The following is a 15877-nucleotide window of genomic DNA, read 5'->3' on the forward strand; positions in this document are numbered from 1 at the left end:
TCATTGCGGCATTATCACGAAAATTTGGTACTTTATTCAACACCAAAAAACGAAATTTTAAAAATGACACTTGAAATTTTAAGAAAATTATCTGTAGTAATTGCAAGAGTGCTGTTTAATAAGATTATTCAACGAATAAAATTAAATAACTTGCAAAACCGAACTACTTACGTAAATGATAATCATTATAAAACACAGCAATAATACATTATTATGTTTCCTTGTAATGAAGTTCGAAAACAAACTGCCATCTATCACGGCATACTAGATACTACTGCCAACTACTCAGAGCGGAAATACGAAACAACAATACTTAACCTCAAAAGTAAGATAAGCTGAAATGTTACATAAAACACGGAAGGTTTTTACAAACATTTATTTATTACTTGAAGTTACAGTTATTGAGAACGCAATTTTCAAAGTTAAATTTTGTTGGTATTTCTTGATTTTCTGTGATTGACACTGAAGTATTGTACGAGGCGTCTTATCAAGAAACACAACACTGCGATTGGTTGATTTTAAAGCGGTTCTGAAACGTTATTCGCCAATATCGCATAATCATCCTATAAGTTGAACAGTCACCATAAGAACAGGGCTATGTTCATCATCATCATCATCATCATCATCATCATCATCATCATCATCATCATCATCGCCGCAGTCTTCCTGTCTTGGCTTAAAAATCGATAATGTGTTAAATTGGAAAAATCATATTAAAGAAATTACCCCCAAACTAAATTCAGCTTGTTTTGCTATTAGATCTATGCAAAAGATAGTAAATATCAATACCCTAAAAACAATATACTTTGCATACTTCCACTCGGTAATGAGTTTTGGAATAATATTCTGGGGAAATTCCACAGATAGTAACAATATATTTATATTACAAAAAAGAATAATTAGAATAATAGTAGGTGCCAAATCTAGGGAATCGTGTAGGACTATTTTCAAAAAACTACAAATAATGCCCATGGCTTGTCAGTATATCTTTTCATTAATAATCTTCCTCGTATGTAATCGTGAAAACTTTGTAACTAATTCAACAGTTCATAGCATAAATACACGTCAAAAAATGACTTTCATACTCCATCGGCAAGTCTATCGTGCTATCAAAAAGGAGTGCGTTATATGGCAGTAAAAATTTTTAACAGCCTCCCTATCGATATAAAAAATGAAACTCAAAACAAAAAATTATTTAGAGCCAAATTGAAGAAGTACGTAATTTCTCACGCCTTCTATTCTGTAGGTGAATTCATGACATTCAATAACACTTCGTGAAAATGATACTAAAACTTTGTGTTGTACTAATAGACTAGGCTACATTGTAAATCTCATCTGTATATATTTCATCTAGACTGTGACTATGAATTAAGACTTTATAATAGTACTAAGTTTTTTGACTTGTTCCATATTCTAGCTGTAAGCAATGTATGAATACCATGGAATGTTAATAAATACAATACAATACAATACAATACAATACAGGGAATCACATCTTGTGGCCTGTTCGCTCTCATGCCGTCTTCTTTTAGATATTCCCACGTCTTCACATGTTTCAGGGCTGCCAATCCTCCTGTACTTCTCAGGCTCTCCTATATTTGGTCCTAATTTTTAACACAATCTCACGACTCCTAAATTAAGCATAACTGTATCAGTGTTGAATAAAATTACGTAAGATTTCAGGCTTCACCGAGGATAGTAGTAGTAGTAATAATAATAATAATAATAATAATAATAATAATAATAATAATAATAATACATGTTTTTGTTGCTAGTGTTTACTTCCCACTGTTAACAGCGAGATTGCCTTTACATCTTCAGCATTCCACAGATGAAGAAAAAGTGTTTGAACACGTTACGTTTCACTCTATGGACAATGAGCACAATTAGCACAATTAGCACAATTAGCTGCTGTAGACTGCCAAAGCCTGCGAAATGGCAGCTTAGAATAGGGCAGTTTTCCTAGTAGTATTCGTGGAATACGATACAACCAAAGAATTAAGGTTGTGCTAGTTGCATATACAACAGGCGATGTTATTATCAATGCTGTTACAATGACGATATAATAAGCAGATTCTGTAACATACGGCTTTGTGGTCTATAGGCAGCATTTGTGACTACTAATCATGAGATCCCAGGTTCGAGTCTCGTCCTGAGGATGGAAATTTGTCCTTAAAGAGACTATTTAAAACTTTCACTCACGAATATCTAGAAGCTAAGTGAGTGTACACATATGAAGGATTCTGTAGGCAGGAGCACCTCAGGGTTCAAGTAAGAATTCCCAGAATGCGTGCTAGGTCTGAAATGTATGAACTGTATGATAGAAAAACAATCAAAAGCCAAATGCAAAAACATCTGCTATGGTGTATCGATTAAGGGTAGAGGTACGCCATTGTCCTGCAAAAATTTAGTTTTTTTTTTTCGTTGTTGGTAACTCTATAGCATCTATTAGATGAGATGCTTTATGGTTGTGCTAATAGATGGAGTTACTTGTCAACAATGTGACGCTGAAACGTGTGTTCAGGTTACTGTCCAGCACAGTCCTGATGTATTTTTATATTTGTGATGATTGGTTAATTAATATTAACCCGGCACACTCACAATCACATTCATACAAATTTCCAGACTCTAGACACCCAGGGAATTCTTCTTCTTCAAGAAAAATTCACCGAGCGCCGAAGCCCGGGAATCGAACCTGGGACCTCCTGATCTGGAAGCCAGCATGCTGGCCAACAAACCATGGATGCAGTCTAAAAATTTAGTGAAATTCATTCTTTTATATCTCAGCTGCTATAAAAGCTAAATGAACAAAACTTTCCATGCTTAATATACATACATTACACTTTATAGAACACTATTCAGAATTTTGTGTCAGTGTTACACGTTCCGTTCGAACGCCCCATAACACAATAATATCATAACTACAGACCAAGGTTTGGTCATCGGCCCACTGGAAACACACTGTGTACAGAATACTGCAGAGTTAGTACATTAATAGCTATAGTGAAGCATGAGAGAATCTTGATAGCAGAATTGCTCTCTGTGTTTCGTTTATGTTAACGCTAACCGATTCTTAAGGCCCATTCACAATGAAAAATAAACATAACCGTAACATAAACACAGAAGTTTGCGCCCAGGCTACCAAATGGGATCATTCACAATGATTCACATAAACACTGACATTAACATTACCGTAAGACAACATGAAAGTTTGCAAACTCCAAACTTTCATGCTTATGCTTACGTGATTTGCAAACAGAACACAATCGTGGAGCGCTGAAGTATACGACAGAATATGAGGAAATGGCGTCGTTATGTTTCCATGGTTACCAAGTATGTTTGCTGTTATGTTTATGTTCCCATCGTGAATGATGGTATGACTTCTTGATTTTACCGTAACGTTTATATTCTTACAGTCTTACTAATAAACCGTGTATAGTTTTTATACTAGACTTATGCAGAGTTGAGACAGAAAACTTTACTAATAAACCATGCATAAGCAATGGACGTATAAACAGCCTGTAACTATACAATGGGAATTGCTTTGCAGTAGTTATATACACGAAACCCCTTGTTTAAGAGTTGTATATAGAGAAAAAATGGCCGCCCCTCTAACAGCTGTTCGTATCGACTGTCATTTTATGATGATGGTTGCCTAGTAACCAAAGAAGAACAAACCAAAGAGCACAGAATAATTAGAATAATATTACTGTAGCTTGTACTGTTTGACCAAAATATAGTATGGTAATCGATTAGAGCCAGTTGCACTATCGATACTTAACACGCCACACTAGAGCGCTCTACCGGGTGCAATAGAGAACCTCAGATATTCTATTATCTTTCGTAACGAAGTAATGACGAAACTATGACGTAGCTGTGTAACAGTTATACTGTTATACACGACGTATGTAGTGATTATTAGTAACTTAAGGAATTTACACACGACTTATAAACGAGCTACTCATTGTATAAGTATAAGAGAGTTAAACGTCTGTATATAGAGTTTTTATTAGTAAGACCGTTAAAGTTAACGCTTACGTTATGTTTAATTTTCATTGTGAATGAGCCTTTAGGCTGAATGAGACTGTCGACCTCTATGACAAATTTAATGGTGCTATTACTTCTTTCTCTTCAAATTTGGTTGATGTTACTCGGTCACTGTTATGTAAGGATTTGCATAACGTGATGTTCTTAGCTGGATTTTATTTGAAGAAGTCAGAATCAGTCATTCTAAGGTGTTTATATAAAAATACACTAAAAGATAACTTCTTTGGCAAAAACATAACTTTGAGCCTTGCTAAGACAAGGGGCGTTATGGCAGATAAAATATATGAAACAGTCTTCTACGAAATAGACCGTGGCCTTTCTGTCGGTCAACGAGGCCAAGCTGTCAGTCCGCAGTTCAGAGCAATTACATTGACAGTTTGAAATGCGTCCAACCATAGTTGTAGCAATCAGCGCCCCAGTAGATAAGGAAACGTTTAATATAGCTGAGTGATGCGAGCAATTCAGACCATGACGGGTTTGGGGAGAACGGACGGAATTAGGAATACAAGAAAACAATACTGTTGAAGAGAGAGAATGGATCATAACTTATCATAAACCGTAACAAAGACTTAGTCAAAAATCGATCACACCAAGAGGCCCAAACCTTCGATATGCATGTGATACACTAATGATTCCACAATCTAGATCGTCCTGCTAAGGAATATGACGTCAATATCTAAACAAAACACTAAAGTACCAGCATTTATTTATTTATTCTTATTTTGCTAATAATTGTAACATAAAATATAATACATACAGAAAAACTTTAGCTCGCCCCTGAAAGAGTAGAACTCGTGCTCAGGGGCGGATTCCTGAATTGAAATTAATAAGTATACAATACTACGTTTCGCTTTTTCAATCTTTTCCTCGAACATGAAAACGTCAACATACCGCTCTTGTAACGCATATTACTATTTCCAGTCTTTTCAGTGAATGCAAAATAGAGAAAGCCTTCTTACACACTACACCTCCATCCACCCCTTCCTACTGCAGAGGGAATGGTCCGTGTTCAGTTATAGGCAGGGTACCCGTGTCCGAGCTCTACTGTACTTGTAAGCAGGCTCTTTACTTAATTTCAACCTTTTAGTTAGGTTTCAAACAGTAGTAAATTGAATAATAATTTCGAGGGGAAAAATTGTTCCGGGGCCGGGTATCGAACCCGGGACCTTTGGTTAAACGTACCAACTCTCTACCAACTGAGCTACCCGGGAACTCTACCAGACACCGATCCAATTTTTCCCTCTATATCCACAGACCTCAAAGTGGGCTGACAACCGTCAAGCAACCAACATTGAGTGCACACTAACTCTGTGTGACTTAAATTGTGGTGTTCTGTTAACGAACAGTGACGTATATTAATATACGTCGAAATTATTCAAATAAACTTCACAGGGAGTTATACCTGAAAGCTTGATTTGCAGTAGTAAATTGGTTCAATTACATTTCTTTCTCTCGCATTAATTTGTCGAAAATTGATTGTGACCTCTAAAACACGTGCGCGGGCGATTTGGTTCCTACAGAAGAGTGGCTTAAAAAAGGAGATGCATTCATTGCTGGTATCGGGAAGGAACGGCACAGATGAACTTTAATGCAAGTATTTTCTTTGTATATTTTTCCCAGCAATAAACTACTTTATTTATTTAGTACCCTCGCACCTTCGCATGCTCTCAATTCTTTCCTCGCTCCGGTTCTAGTCACATGCGTCCAATCTCTACCAACGATAGTCACATGACGGATCAAAATAGAAGATCCAGCTGATTCAATGACGCCACTTAAAACAAAAGCTAGCCTCAGGGGTGCGTGTTGGTACCTGGCCAAACCGTGCGGACTACATTCACTCATGCTTAGCTGGCCGTTTGTCTAGGTCGGCAGACAGGAGTGGGGATCCCCATGTGGGCACCTAGCACTCCGCACGACTTCCAAATTTCATTTCCTAAGCCGAGAAACTCTTGAAATGAATAAATGATACCGATGATGGATAGGACAGGCACGGTACTCACTGCCTGAAATGGAGGAAAGCGCGATATCGCAGTCAGAAGAATATTCCGTTAAATAATAATAATAATAATAATAATACTTACTTACTGGCTTTTAAGGAACCCGAAGGTTCATTGCCGCCATCACATAAGCCCGCCATTGGTCCCTATCCAGAGCAAGATTAATCCAGTCTCTATCATCATATCCCACCTCCCTCAAATCCATTATAATATTATCCTCCCATCTACGTCTCGGCCTTCCAAAAGGTCTTTTTCCCTCCGTCCTCCCAACTAACACTCTATATGCATTTCTGGACTCGCCCATACGTGCTACATGCTCTGCCCATCTCAAATGTCTGGATTTAATGTTCCTAATTATGTCAGGTGAAGAATACAATGCGTGCAGTTCTGCGTTGTGTAACTTTCTCCATTGTCCTGTAACTTCATCCCTCTTAGCCCCAAATATTTTCCTAAGCACCTTATTCTCAAACACCCTTAAGCTCTGATCCTCTCTCAAAGTGAGAGTCCAAGTTTCACAACCATACAGAACAACCGGTAATATAACTGTTTTATAAATTCTAACTTTCAGATTTTTTGACAGCAGACTGGATGATAAAAGCTTCTCAACCGAATAATAACGGGCATTTCCCATATTTATTCTGTACCTATTTAATTTCCTCCCGAGTATCATTTATATTTGTTACTGTTGCTCCAAGATATTTGAACTTCTCCACCTCTTGAATAATAATAATAATAATAATAATAATAATAATAATAATAATAATAGTAATAATAATAATAATAATAATAATAATAATAATACAATTATTGAGCTATTAAATAAACATTAAAACTTATATAGCTGATTCATATTAGCCCACTTCCGAAGAACAAAGCTTGTGCTCTGGAGTGTTCTTGGCAATTTAATGAGCGACTAGGTGAGTAAAGTTTCACAAAATGATGGCTGTGCCCATACTCATCTATGGAGCGGAGTTGTGGACACTAACCTAAAACGAAGAAAGAAAAATTGAGGCCGCAGAGATGAGGTTTTTAAGAAGAGTCGCGGGATATACGTTAATCACAGGAAGGGAAGCGAAGACATTCGGAAAGGGCTCAATGACTTTAACTTAACACAAAAATATAAGTTATGAATATAGAATTAGGCTAATTGGAACGAAGATCGTTTCTCGGAACTAGCTTCACGATATCAGAAGTCTGCAGACCCTGGAAGAAATGGATCCAGCAATTATAAACCACGAGACCGGAACGAGCCTTTCATGGTTTAATCCTTGAAATTGGTGATGATGATGATGATGATGATGATGATGATAATGATGATGATGATAATGATGATGATGATATTGATGATTGAATGGACGAGTGGGAGAATGAGTGAATGAATTAATGAATGAGGTGAATAAGTGAATTAATGAACGAGTGGGTGAATGAGTGAATGAATTAATGAATGAGGTGAATGAGTGAATTAATGAAAGAGTGGAAGAATGAGTGAATTAATGAACGATTGGGAGAATGAGTGAATGAATTAATGAATGAGGTGAATGAGTGAATGAATTAATGAATGAGGTGAATAAGTGAATTAATGAAAGAGTGGAAGAATGAGTGAATTAATGAATGATTGGGAGAATGAGTGAATTAATAATGAATGAGGTCGATGAGTGAATGAATTAATGAATGAGGTTAATGAGTGAATTAATGAAAGAGTGGAAGAATGAGTGAATTAATTAACGATTTGGAGAATGAGTGAATTAATGAATGAATGAGGTGAATGAGTGAATGAATTAATGAATGAGGTGAATAAGTCAATTAGTGAACGATTGGGAGAATGAGTGAATTAATTAATGAATGAGGTGAATGAGTGAATTAATTAATGAATGAGGTGAATGAGTGAATGAATTAATGAATGAGGTGAATAAGTAAATTAATGAACGAGTGGGAGAATGAGTGAATTAATTAATGAATGAGGTGAATGAGTGAATGAATTAATGAATGAGGTGAATAATTCAATTAATGAACGAGTGGGAGAATGAGTGAATGAATTAATGAATGAGGTCAATGAGTGAATGAATTAATGAATGAGGTGAATGAGTGAATTAATGAATGATGTGAATGAGTGAATGAATTAATGAATGAGGTGAATAAATCAATTAATGAACGAGTGGGAGAATGAGTGAATGAATTAATGAATGAGGTCAATGAGTGAATGAATTAATGAATGAGGTCAATGAGTGAATGAATTAATGAATGAGGTGAATGAGTGAATGAATTAATGAATGAGGTGAATAAGTCAATTAATGAACGAGTGGGAGAATGAGTGAATGAATTAATGAATGAGGTCAATGAGTGAATGAATTAATGAATGAGGTCAATGAGTGAATGAATTAATGAATGAGGTGAATGAGTGAATTAATGAATGAGGTGAATGAGTGAATGAATTAATGAATGAGGTGAATGAGTGAATTAATGAATGAGGTGAATGAGTGAATTAATGAATGAGGTGAATAAGTCAATTAATGAACGAGTGGGAGAATGAGTGAATGAATTAATGAATGAGGTGAATGAGTGAATTAATGAATGAGGTGAATGAGTGAATTAATGAATGAGGTGAATGAGTGAATTAATTAAAGAGTGGGAGAATGAGTGAATTAATGAACGATTGGGAGAATGAATGAATTAATGAATGAGATGAATAAGTGAATTAATGAAAGAGTGGAAGAATGAGTGAATTAATGAACGATTGGGAGAATGAATGAATGAATTAATTAATGAGATGAATGAGTGAATTAATGAAAGAGTGGAAGAATGAGTGAATTAATGAACGATTGGGAGAATGAGTGAATGAATTAATGAATGAGGTGAATGAGTGAATTAATGAAAGAGTGGAAGAATGAGTGAATTAATAAACAAATGAATGAACGAGTGGGAGAATGAGTGAATGGTTAAGCGAATGAGTAAGTGAATGAACGAACGAACGAACGAATGAATGAATGACTGAGTCAATTTGAAATTTCTAGCTCTGTTTCATATGTACATAAAACCGATATTCAAGTAACAAAGAATAAAATATTTTAGAAAAAGTATGTTCAACAATGTCCCGCGCCGCGCCGTAGCGTCGTGGTTTAAGGTATCATGGAATGCGCGCTGATTCCAGTCCTCATGGGGAGAGGAGTTTCTTTACGAAATTCCAGTCAGTTTATGGGAGCAGTGCCCACCCAGTGGTGTTGACTACGATAGGTAGCGAAATTCGGTTACTGAAACTAGAAATAACGGCTGGGGGGATCATCGTGCTAACCACACCATACCCCCGATATGGTTGGATGATCGTTCACCTCTGCGGAAGTATATGGAGTGAGAGCAGCAGGCAGGCACAGGCTCCCACGGAATACTGGTGTGGTACGTCTAATACAAAATAAATTGTGTTTCAGCCTCCAGAACCTGTCGGCCCGTGGAATGGAACTCTTGACGCCACCAAATTTGGAAATAAGTGTCCTGTCATACAGAGGTCTCCACAGGAGTCCGACCTCAGGGACCTGGAGTCTTACGCGAACGCAGAGAGTGTGGAGGACTGTCTGAACCTCAACGTGTACACGCCGAAGGTGAGGGGAAGCTTCCAAGGAACCGCCCTCACATAAGCCCGCCATCGGTCCCTATCCTGAGCAAGATTAATCCAGTCAACACAATCATATCCCACCTCCCTCAAATCCACGTGTACTACACGCGTCACTATCTTCCAGCTATGTACCACGTTGCTCGTCCAAGCTTTTAAACTCAATTTATAAGGCCCGGTTGCAGAAACGCAAATCAAATCAGTCCCTGATCGCCAATCAGTTGATGTCTGATTTATTTGATTGTTCATTGTGTTGCACAAACGTGAATCTCCAATCAACCTGTCTCAATTTACTAATTGCTGATTTGAGAAATACATTTGACAACAGCGCTATTTAGCAACCACAGCCAATTTGATGCTCTTTAAAAGTCGCGAAACGAATGCATCAAGTGGGCGGTGACTAGGAAAACAAGTGAATGTTCAAGTGAATGTTTTGCTGTTTTGTTGCTTTTTGTAGAAAGGATTCTATTTGTATGTAGACTACAATATAGTGAAACAAAAATAAACGTGAGGGGGCTTCTGTTGTGGGATTTGCTAGGAGAGTCGACAAGAAATTGGAAATGCATAGCCTCCATAACCCAAAATAATTCCATTTCCCATCTCTCTGTTTACAAATGGAGCTCGTAACCTACTCATTAAAAATATTGTGTTGTCATGTGTAGAACCCTGCCAACGGGCGACAACATTCCAGAATTTCAATGATGGTGTAGACTACATATTGCCTGTAACTTATATTCACAGAAAAGAAACCTTTTTTATTTCAATAAAGTTCGGCATCATTTCAACCAGGTGATTGGATGGGGATGTGAACAGTCTATACAACCAATATTAGGCTACTCTTGGAAATCCTGACATGACTGAAAATTCTCTCTGGATTTCAAATCGTTCTCTGTCTGAAGTTTGGGGATTTATGAGACCCTGCCATAACAAAGCAATTTTGTACGTAACATTCCTAACTACTGGGCAAATAGTTGATTTGTGAACCCTAACAAGATAACCCAAGACCGCCTGAAAAATTCCAGCAGCATAAAATCTCAGCATTATAGAACTTGGTTCATAGGAGAAAGTGGAAGGTTCGATTTGTCTGTCTGCGTATATTTATTTCAATTTTTGAAAGTAACAAAACACACGAATCCTTACTTAATCTAAATCTTTGCTCAAATTCTCTGTCATTATACATAAGAACAATTCATGTCTATCACGGAAACGCCTTCTTCTTAATAATATTTTTTTTCATTCTAAAATTTCTTCATCAGAAGAATCCATTATCTCGAAAACAATATTGTTACGCTGTAACTATTTACTATATAATTACAGCAACTGCATTATAAACAGAACAACATAAATAGCCTACTTGATCGATGATCAGTGACTTAACCAGCAAAAATCTGTTGGTCAAGTCTGATGGAAGACTGATCTCCGATCAAACACTGATTGTTCTTTCTGCAACAGAAATAGAACTGATGGCCAATCAAACCCTCCTTGATTGCCAATCATATTTTGATCGGTGTTTCTGCAACCGGGCCTAAATATTTCTTCTCAGTATTTTCATTATTGGGTTTATGATGCAGGTAGTTCGATAATTTGAACAGTTCTTCCGATATTTCTTTTATACACAGAGTTTATATATCTTAACTTCAGCTCTCTTAGTATGATTTCTCAAGGTATTAAGAAAGCTCTCATTATTATTATTATTATTATTATTATTGTTATTATTATTATTATGTGTGTTGCTCTGGAAAGAGTGGGTAAAGAAAAATAATGTTGAAACTGATCAGAAAGAGAAAAACCAAATTGGTTGTATCACTGGCTGAGAAGAAATTGCCTACTGAAGGATGCATTGGAAGGAATGGTGAACGGCAGAAATTTCTGGGCAAAAAAAAAAAAAAAAAAAAAAAGAAGATATCAGATGGTAGACAGCATTAAGATATATGGATCGTCAAAAACCAAAAACTCAACACACTAGAACAATATGAAGTATACAGACACACTAAAACACATCCTAATCAAATTCTCAACACACAGATCAATTTCATAACACACACACTATTTGACACAACTCTTCATTACACGAACGCACCCACACAACAGGCAGCAAAGTTGAGATAGCACCGAGATCTAGTAGGCTCTGAGGATGGTGTCAAGTAGCACCGAAGCAGCTGTAAACCGCACATGCTTACATAATTAACATGAGTAAGATCGCCATTTAATCAATTATTTATATGGATCGTACGCGAAAATAAAAAGGAAGGCTGAAAATACGAAAGATTGGTGTATACCTGGGTTTACAGTGAAAGACCTGTGCAGAAAACTATGAATAATAATAATAATAATAATAATAATAATAATAATAATAGTAACAATAGAAATAATAATAGTAATCATAGTAATAATAATAGTAGTAGTAGTAGTAGTAATAATAATAATAATAATAATAATAATAATAATAATAGTAATAATAATAATAGTAATAATAGAAATAATAATAGTAATCATAGTAATAATAATAGTAGTAGTAATAATAATAATAATAATAGTAATAATAATAGTAATAATAGAAATAATAATAGTAATCATAGTAATAATAATAGTAGTAATAATAATAATAATAATAGTAATAATAATAATAATAGTAATAATAGAAATAATAATAGTAATCATAGTAATAATAATAGTAGTAGTAATAATAATAGTAGTAATAATAATAATAATAATAATAATAGTAATAATAATAATAGTAATAATAGAAATAATAATAGTAATCATAGTAATAATAATAGTAGTAATAATAATAATAATAATAATAGTAATAATAATAATAATAGTAATAATAGAAATAATAATAGTAATCATAGTAATAATATTAGTAGTAATAATAATAATAATAGTAATAATAATAATAATAATAGTAATAATAGAAATAATAATAGTAATCATAGTAATAATAATAGTAGTAATAATAATAATAATAATAATAATTTTATTTATTTATTTATTTATTTATTTAGAATATTAACCTGCAAAAACAACAGCACAAGGCCAATTACAGTTTTGCACGATACAAAACAGAACAAAACAACAAATGATGATGAGAATGAATGATAGAAAATGGCAATGAGATGAAATACAAACAATATAATGGTCTACATAATCAATGATCAAATAATTATTATAAAATTATAAAATTTGTACAATGAGATAATTGAAATAATGGAATAGTCTACATTAATCAATTGACCAAATGCAAGAAATATAATGGACAAATAATTATTAAAATAAGATCAGTGAGTTAAAAACTCAAAGATATACTACACATTAAATGGATCCAAGTTGAATCCATGCAAATTAGCATATTTAATGCATCTGCAGACCGGAGAGAGAGATTTAGGATTCTTATTATAAAACAATTTATGAAATCTTAAACCATTAGCAGGAATACGAAGACTGATATTGCTTATGAAAGATTCACAATCAATATCACCCTTAATGACTTTGCAAAAAAATAAATAATCAAGATCCTGACGTCTGGTGAACAAACAACCGCAATTGAAATAATTGCATTTAATCTCATAGTTATAATCGGAATTTGGTAAAAATCTATAAGAACACAAGGAAATAAATTTTCTTTGAATATTCTTCAATTTAGCCGAGTCAGTGGAAGTAATGGAGTTCCATACAACAGATGCATATTCAAGCTTGGATCTAACCAACGTATAGTATAAAATTAATAAACACATAGGAGTGGAAAAAGAATAAGTTATAGACCTAATTAGACCAAGCATTCTTAACGAATGGGTATAAATATATTGCACATGATCATGGAAATATAATTTTGAATCAAGTAGGACACCAAGATCTCTAATACAATCTGTCCTAGTAATTACGACATTACTGAGAGAATAGTTAAATTTTAGGGAGATAGTTTTCCGTGAAAAGGAAATAACAGAAGTTTTGGATTGATTAATTTTCATTCCATTTTCAACACACCATTGTGAAATTGAATTAATGTCATTTTGAAGAATTTGACAATCAACCAAACTATTAATTTTGCGAAAGATTTTGAGATCATCCGCAAATAAAAGGCAGCTAGAACTTATTCTTTTTCTTATATCATTTATAAATAATAAAAATAAGAGAGGTCCCAATGTAGACCCTTGAGGAACACCGCATAAACTATTAAATGGAACCGAGAGAGAATTACCTACAGTAGTCGAACACAAGACTGTCTATCTGTTAAATAATTTTCAAACCAATTAACGTAGTTAGTGGAGAGACCAAAATTACTTAATTTATTTAATAAAATTTTGTGAGGAACAACATCAAATGCTTTGCTAAAATCAAAATAAATTGAGTCAATTTGACCTTGATTTTCAACTATAGGCATTATGAGATTAAGATAGGAAACTAAATTAGTAGTTGTAGATTTCCCTCTTGTAAATCCATGTTGGGCCGAATTGATCTTATTTTTGACATAAAATGAAATGTGTTTGTGAATAATTTTTTCAAAAATTTTAGAAAAATTGTTTAGGATAGAAATGGGTCTATAATTAGTAACACTATTTTTATTACCATTTTTGAAAACTGGAATAATGGATGCTTCCTTCCAAAGTGACGGGTAAATTCCTGTTTTTAAGCTAAGATTGAATAAAAAAGTTAAAACAGGCAAGAGAATATTAGAGCAACCCTTGATTATAAAATTAGGAATGCTATCAGTACCTTTACATTTATTAGGCTTTAGTTTTTTAATAGCTTTATTTACATCATCGAATGTAATATTAGGCAGGGACAAACAGTCAGCGATATTAGAATCATAAGTAATGAAATTAGAGTTACAATTTTGTTGAACAGATTTAAATTGACAAGCAAATGCATTTGCAATTTCTTTTTCATCTGTGATGTGAACGCCATTTATTATTAGTTCTGTGGGATTACTATTTGTTTTTCGAAAAGTTTCTACATATTTCCAAAATTTATTTGGTTCGTGCTTTAGGTTATCATCAATTGTTTGTAACCATTTTAATTTATCAGATTTAATCATGGCTTTGACTTGTTTTCTAAAATTAGAAAAAATTTGATAATGATGATCAGTTTTATATTTTTTGTAATTTTTATGAGCTTTATTTTTTTTCTTAATAAGCTGACGTAAATCGTTTGAAAACCATTTAGGATAGTGCGATTTTTTAACAAAGGTGACAGGGACACAAAGGGATATAGCATTGTTTATAATTTGAGACAAGGAATTTGCAGCAGTGTTTACATCAGTAGTCTGATATATGCTAGTCCAATCATAATTGTATAGAATAGAATAAAGATTCAGATAATCACCTTGAGAATAATTTAACTATGAACTGATATGACAGTGTTCTGGTAACGATAATTTTACTTCAATATAAATAGAGATAGATGGATGATAAGTATCCTCTAAAACTAGAGAGTGATCGGCAAGTTTAACTGTACTGTTTTTAAAATTAGTAAAAACCAAATCAAGAAGCTTTTTACTCGTAACGGTAGAGTTAATTTGAATTAATCCAAGAAGGCAGGACGAGGAATATAAATCCTTAGCCTTAATTTTAGAGTAATAATGAGTATCATTAAGATTAGAACCAGTTGTCCAGTCCATACCAGGAGTATTAAAATCACCAAGGATTACTATTCTAAAATTATGAGTGTCGAGATTTTTTTCAAGAAAATTAAGATAAGATTTTAAGTGAATATGATCTGTATCAGGAGAGAAATAATGGTTACCTAATAACAGATTAAAACCATCAGTCATTCTAAGTTCAACCCAAACGCATTCACTAATAATTTCTAAGTCAAAACGTCTTTTAGTAAAAGGTAACTGGTTGCTAATCGCTGTTAGGACACCACCACCTCTTTTTTTGTTAGTGTCTGCAAACAGTCTATCTGCACGAAACACAGTATAGTTATTTGGAAATAAATTAGAATTAATAACTGACTCAGATAACCATGTTTCAGTGAGACAGATAATGAGATCATTATTACTCACTATATTCTGAAAAATTTCATCAACTTTAGTGTTAAGTCCTCGAACATTTTGGTAGAAAATCTCGAGATGATTAATAGAACTGAACATTGAAAATGAGAGCGAGCAAGACTAAGACTAAGAGGCATTTCCCTGAGAATCAACAGAGTTCGAATTAGCAGAATGCGCAAAGTGCTGCTCAGGCTTTAATTTACCATAAAATGGTGCAATTAGGCAACCAGCAGG

At 34.1% G+C, this 15877-nt stretch overlaps 1 protein-coding gene across 3 annotated transcripts in view; it reads left to right on the top strand.

Annotated features, from left to right (window-relative positions):
- Positions 1-15877, top strand: part of LOC138696979 (juvenile hormone esterase-like) — a 52939-nt gene that overhangs the window by 1377 nt on the left and 35685 nt on the right. For all 3 annotated transcript variants that reach the window (XM_069822531.1, XM_069822530.1, XM_069822529.1), the window contains exon 2: positions 9467-9637. In XM_069822531.1, coding sequence (XP_069678632.1) covers positions 9467-9637 — 171 coding nt within the window. The remainder of the gene's footprint in view (positions 1-9466; positions 9638-15877) is intronic.

Source organism: Periplaneta americana, chromosome 3, assembly GCF_040183065.1.
Source record: "Periplaneta americana isolate PAMFEO1 chromosome 3, P.americana_PAMFEO1_priV1, whole genome shotgun sequence".
NCBI lineage: Eukaryota > Metazoa > Arthropoda > Insecta > Blattodea > Blattidae > Periplaneta > Periplaneta americana.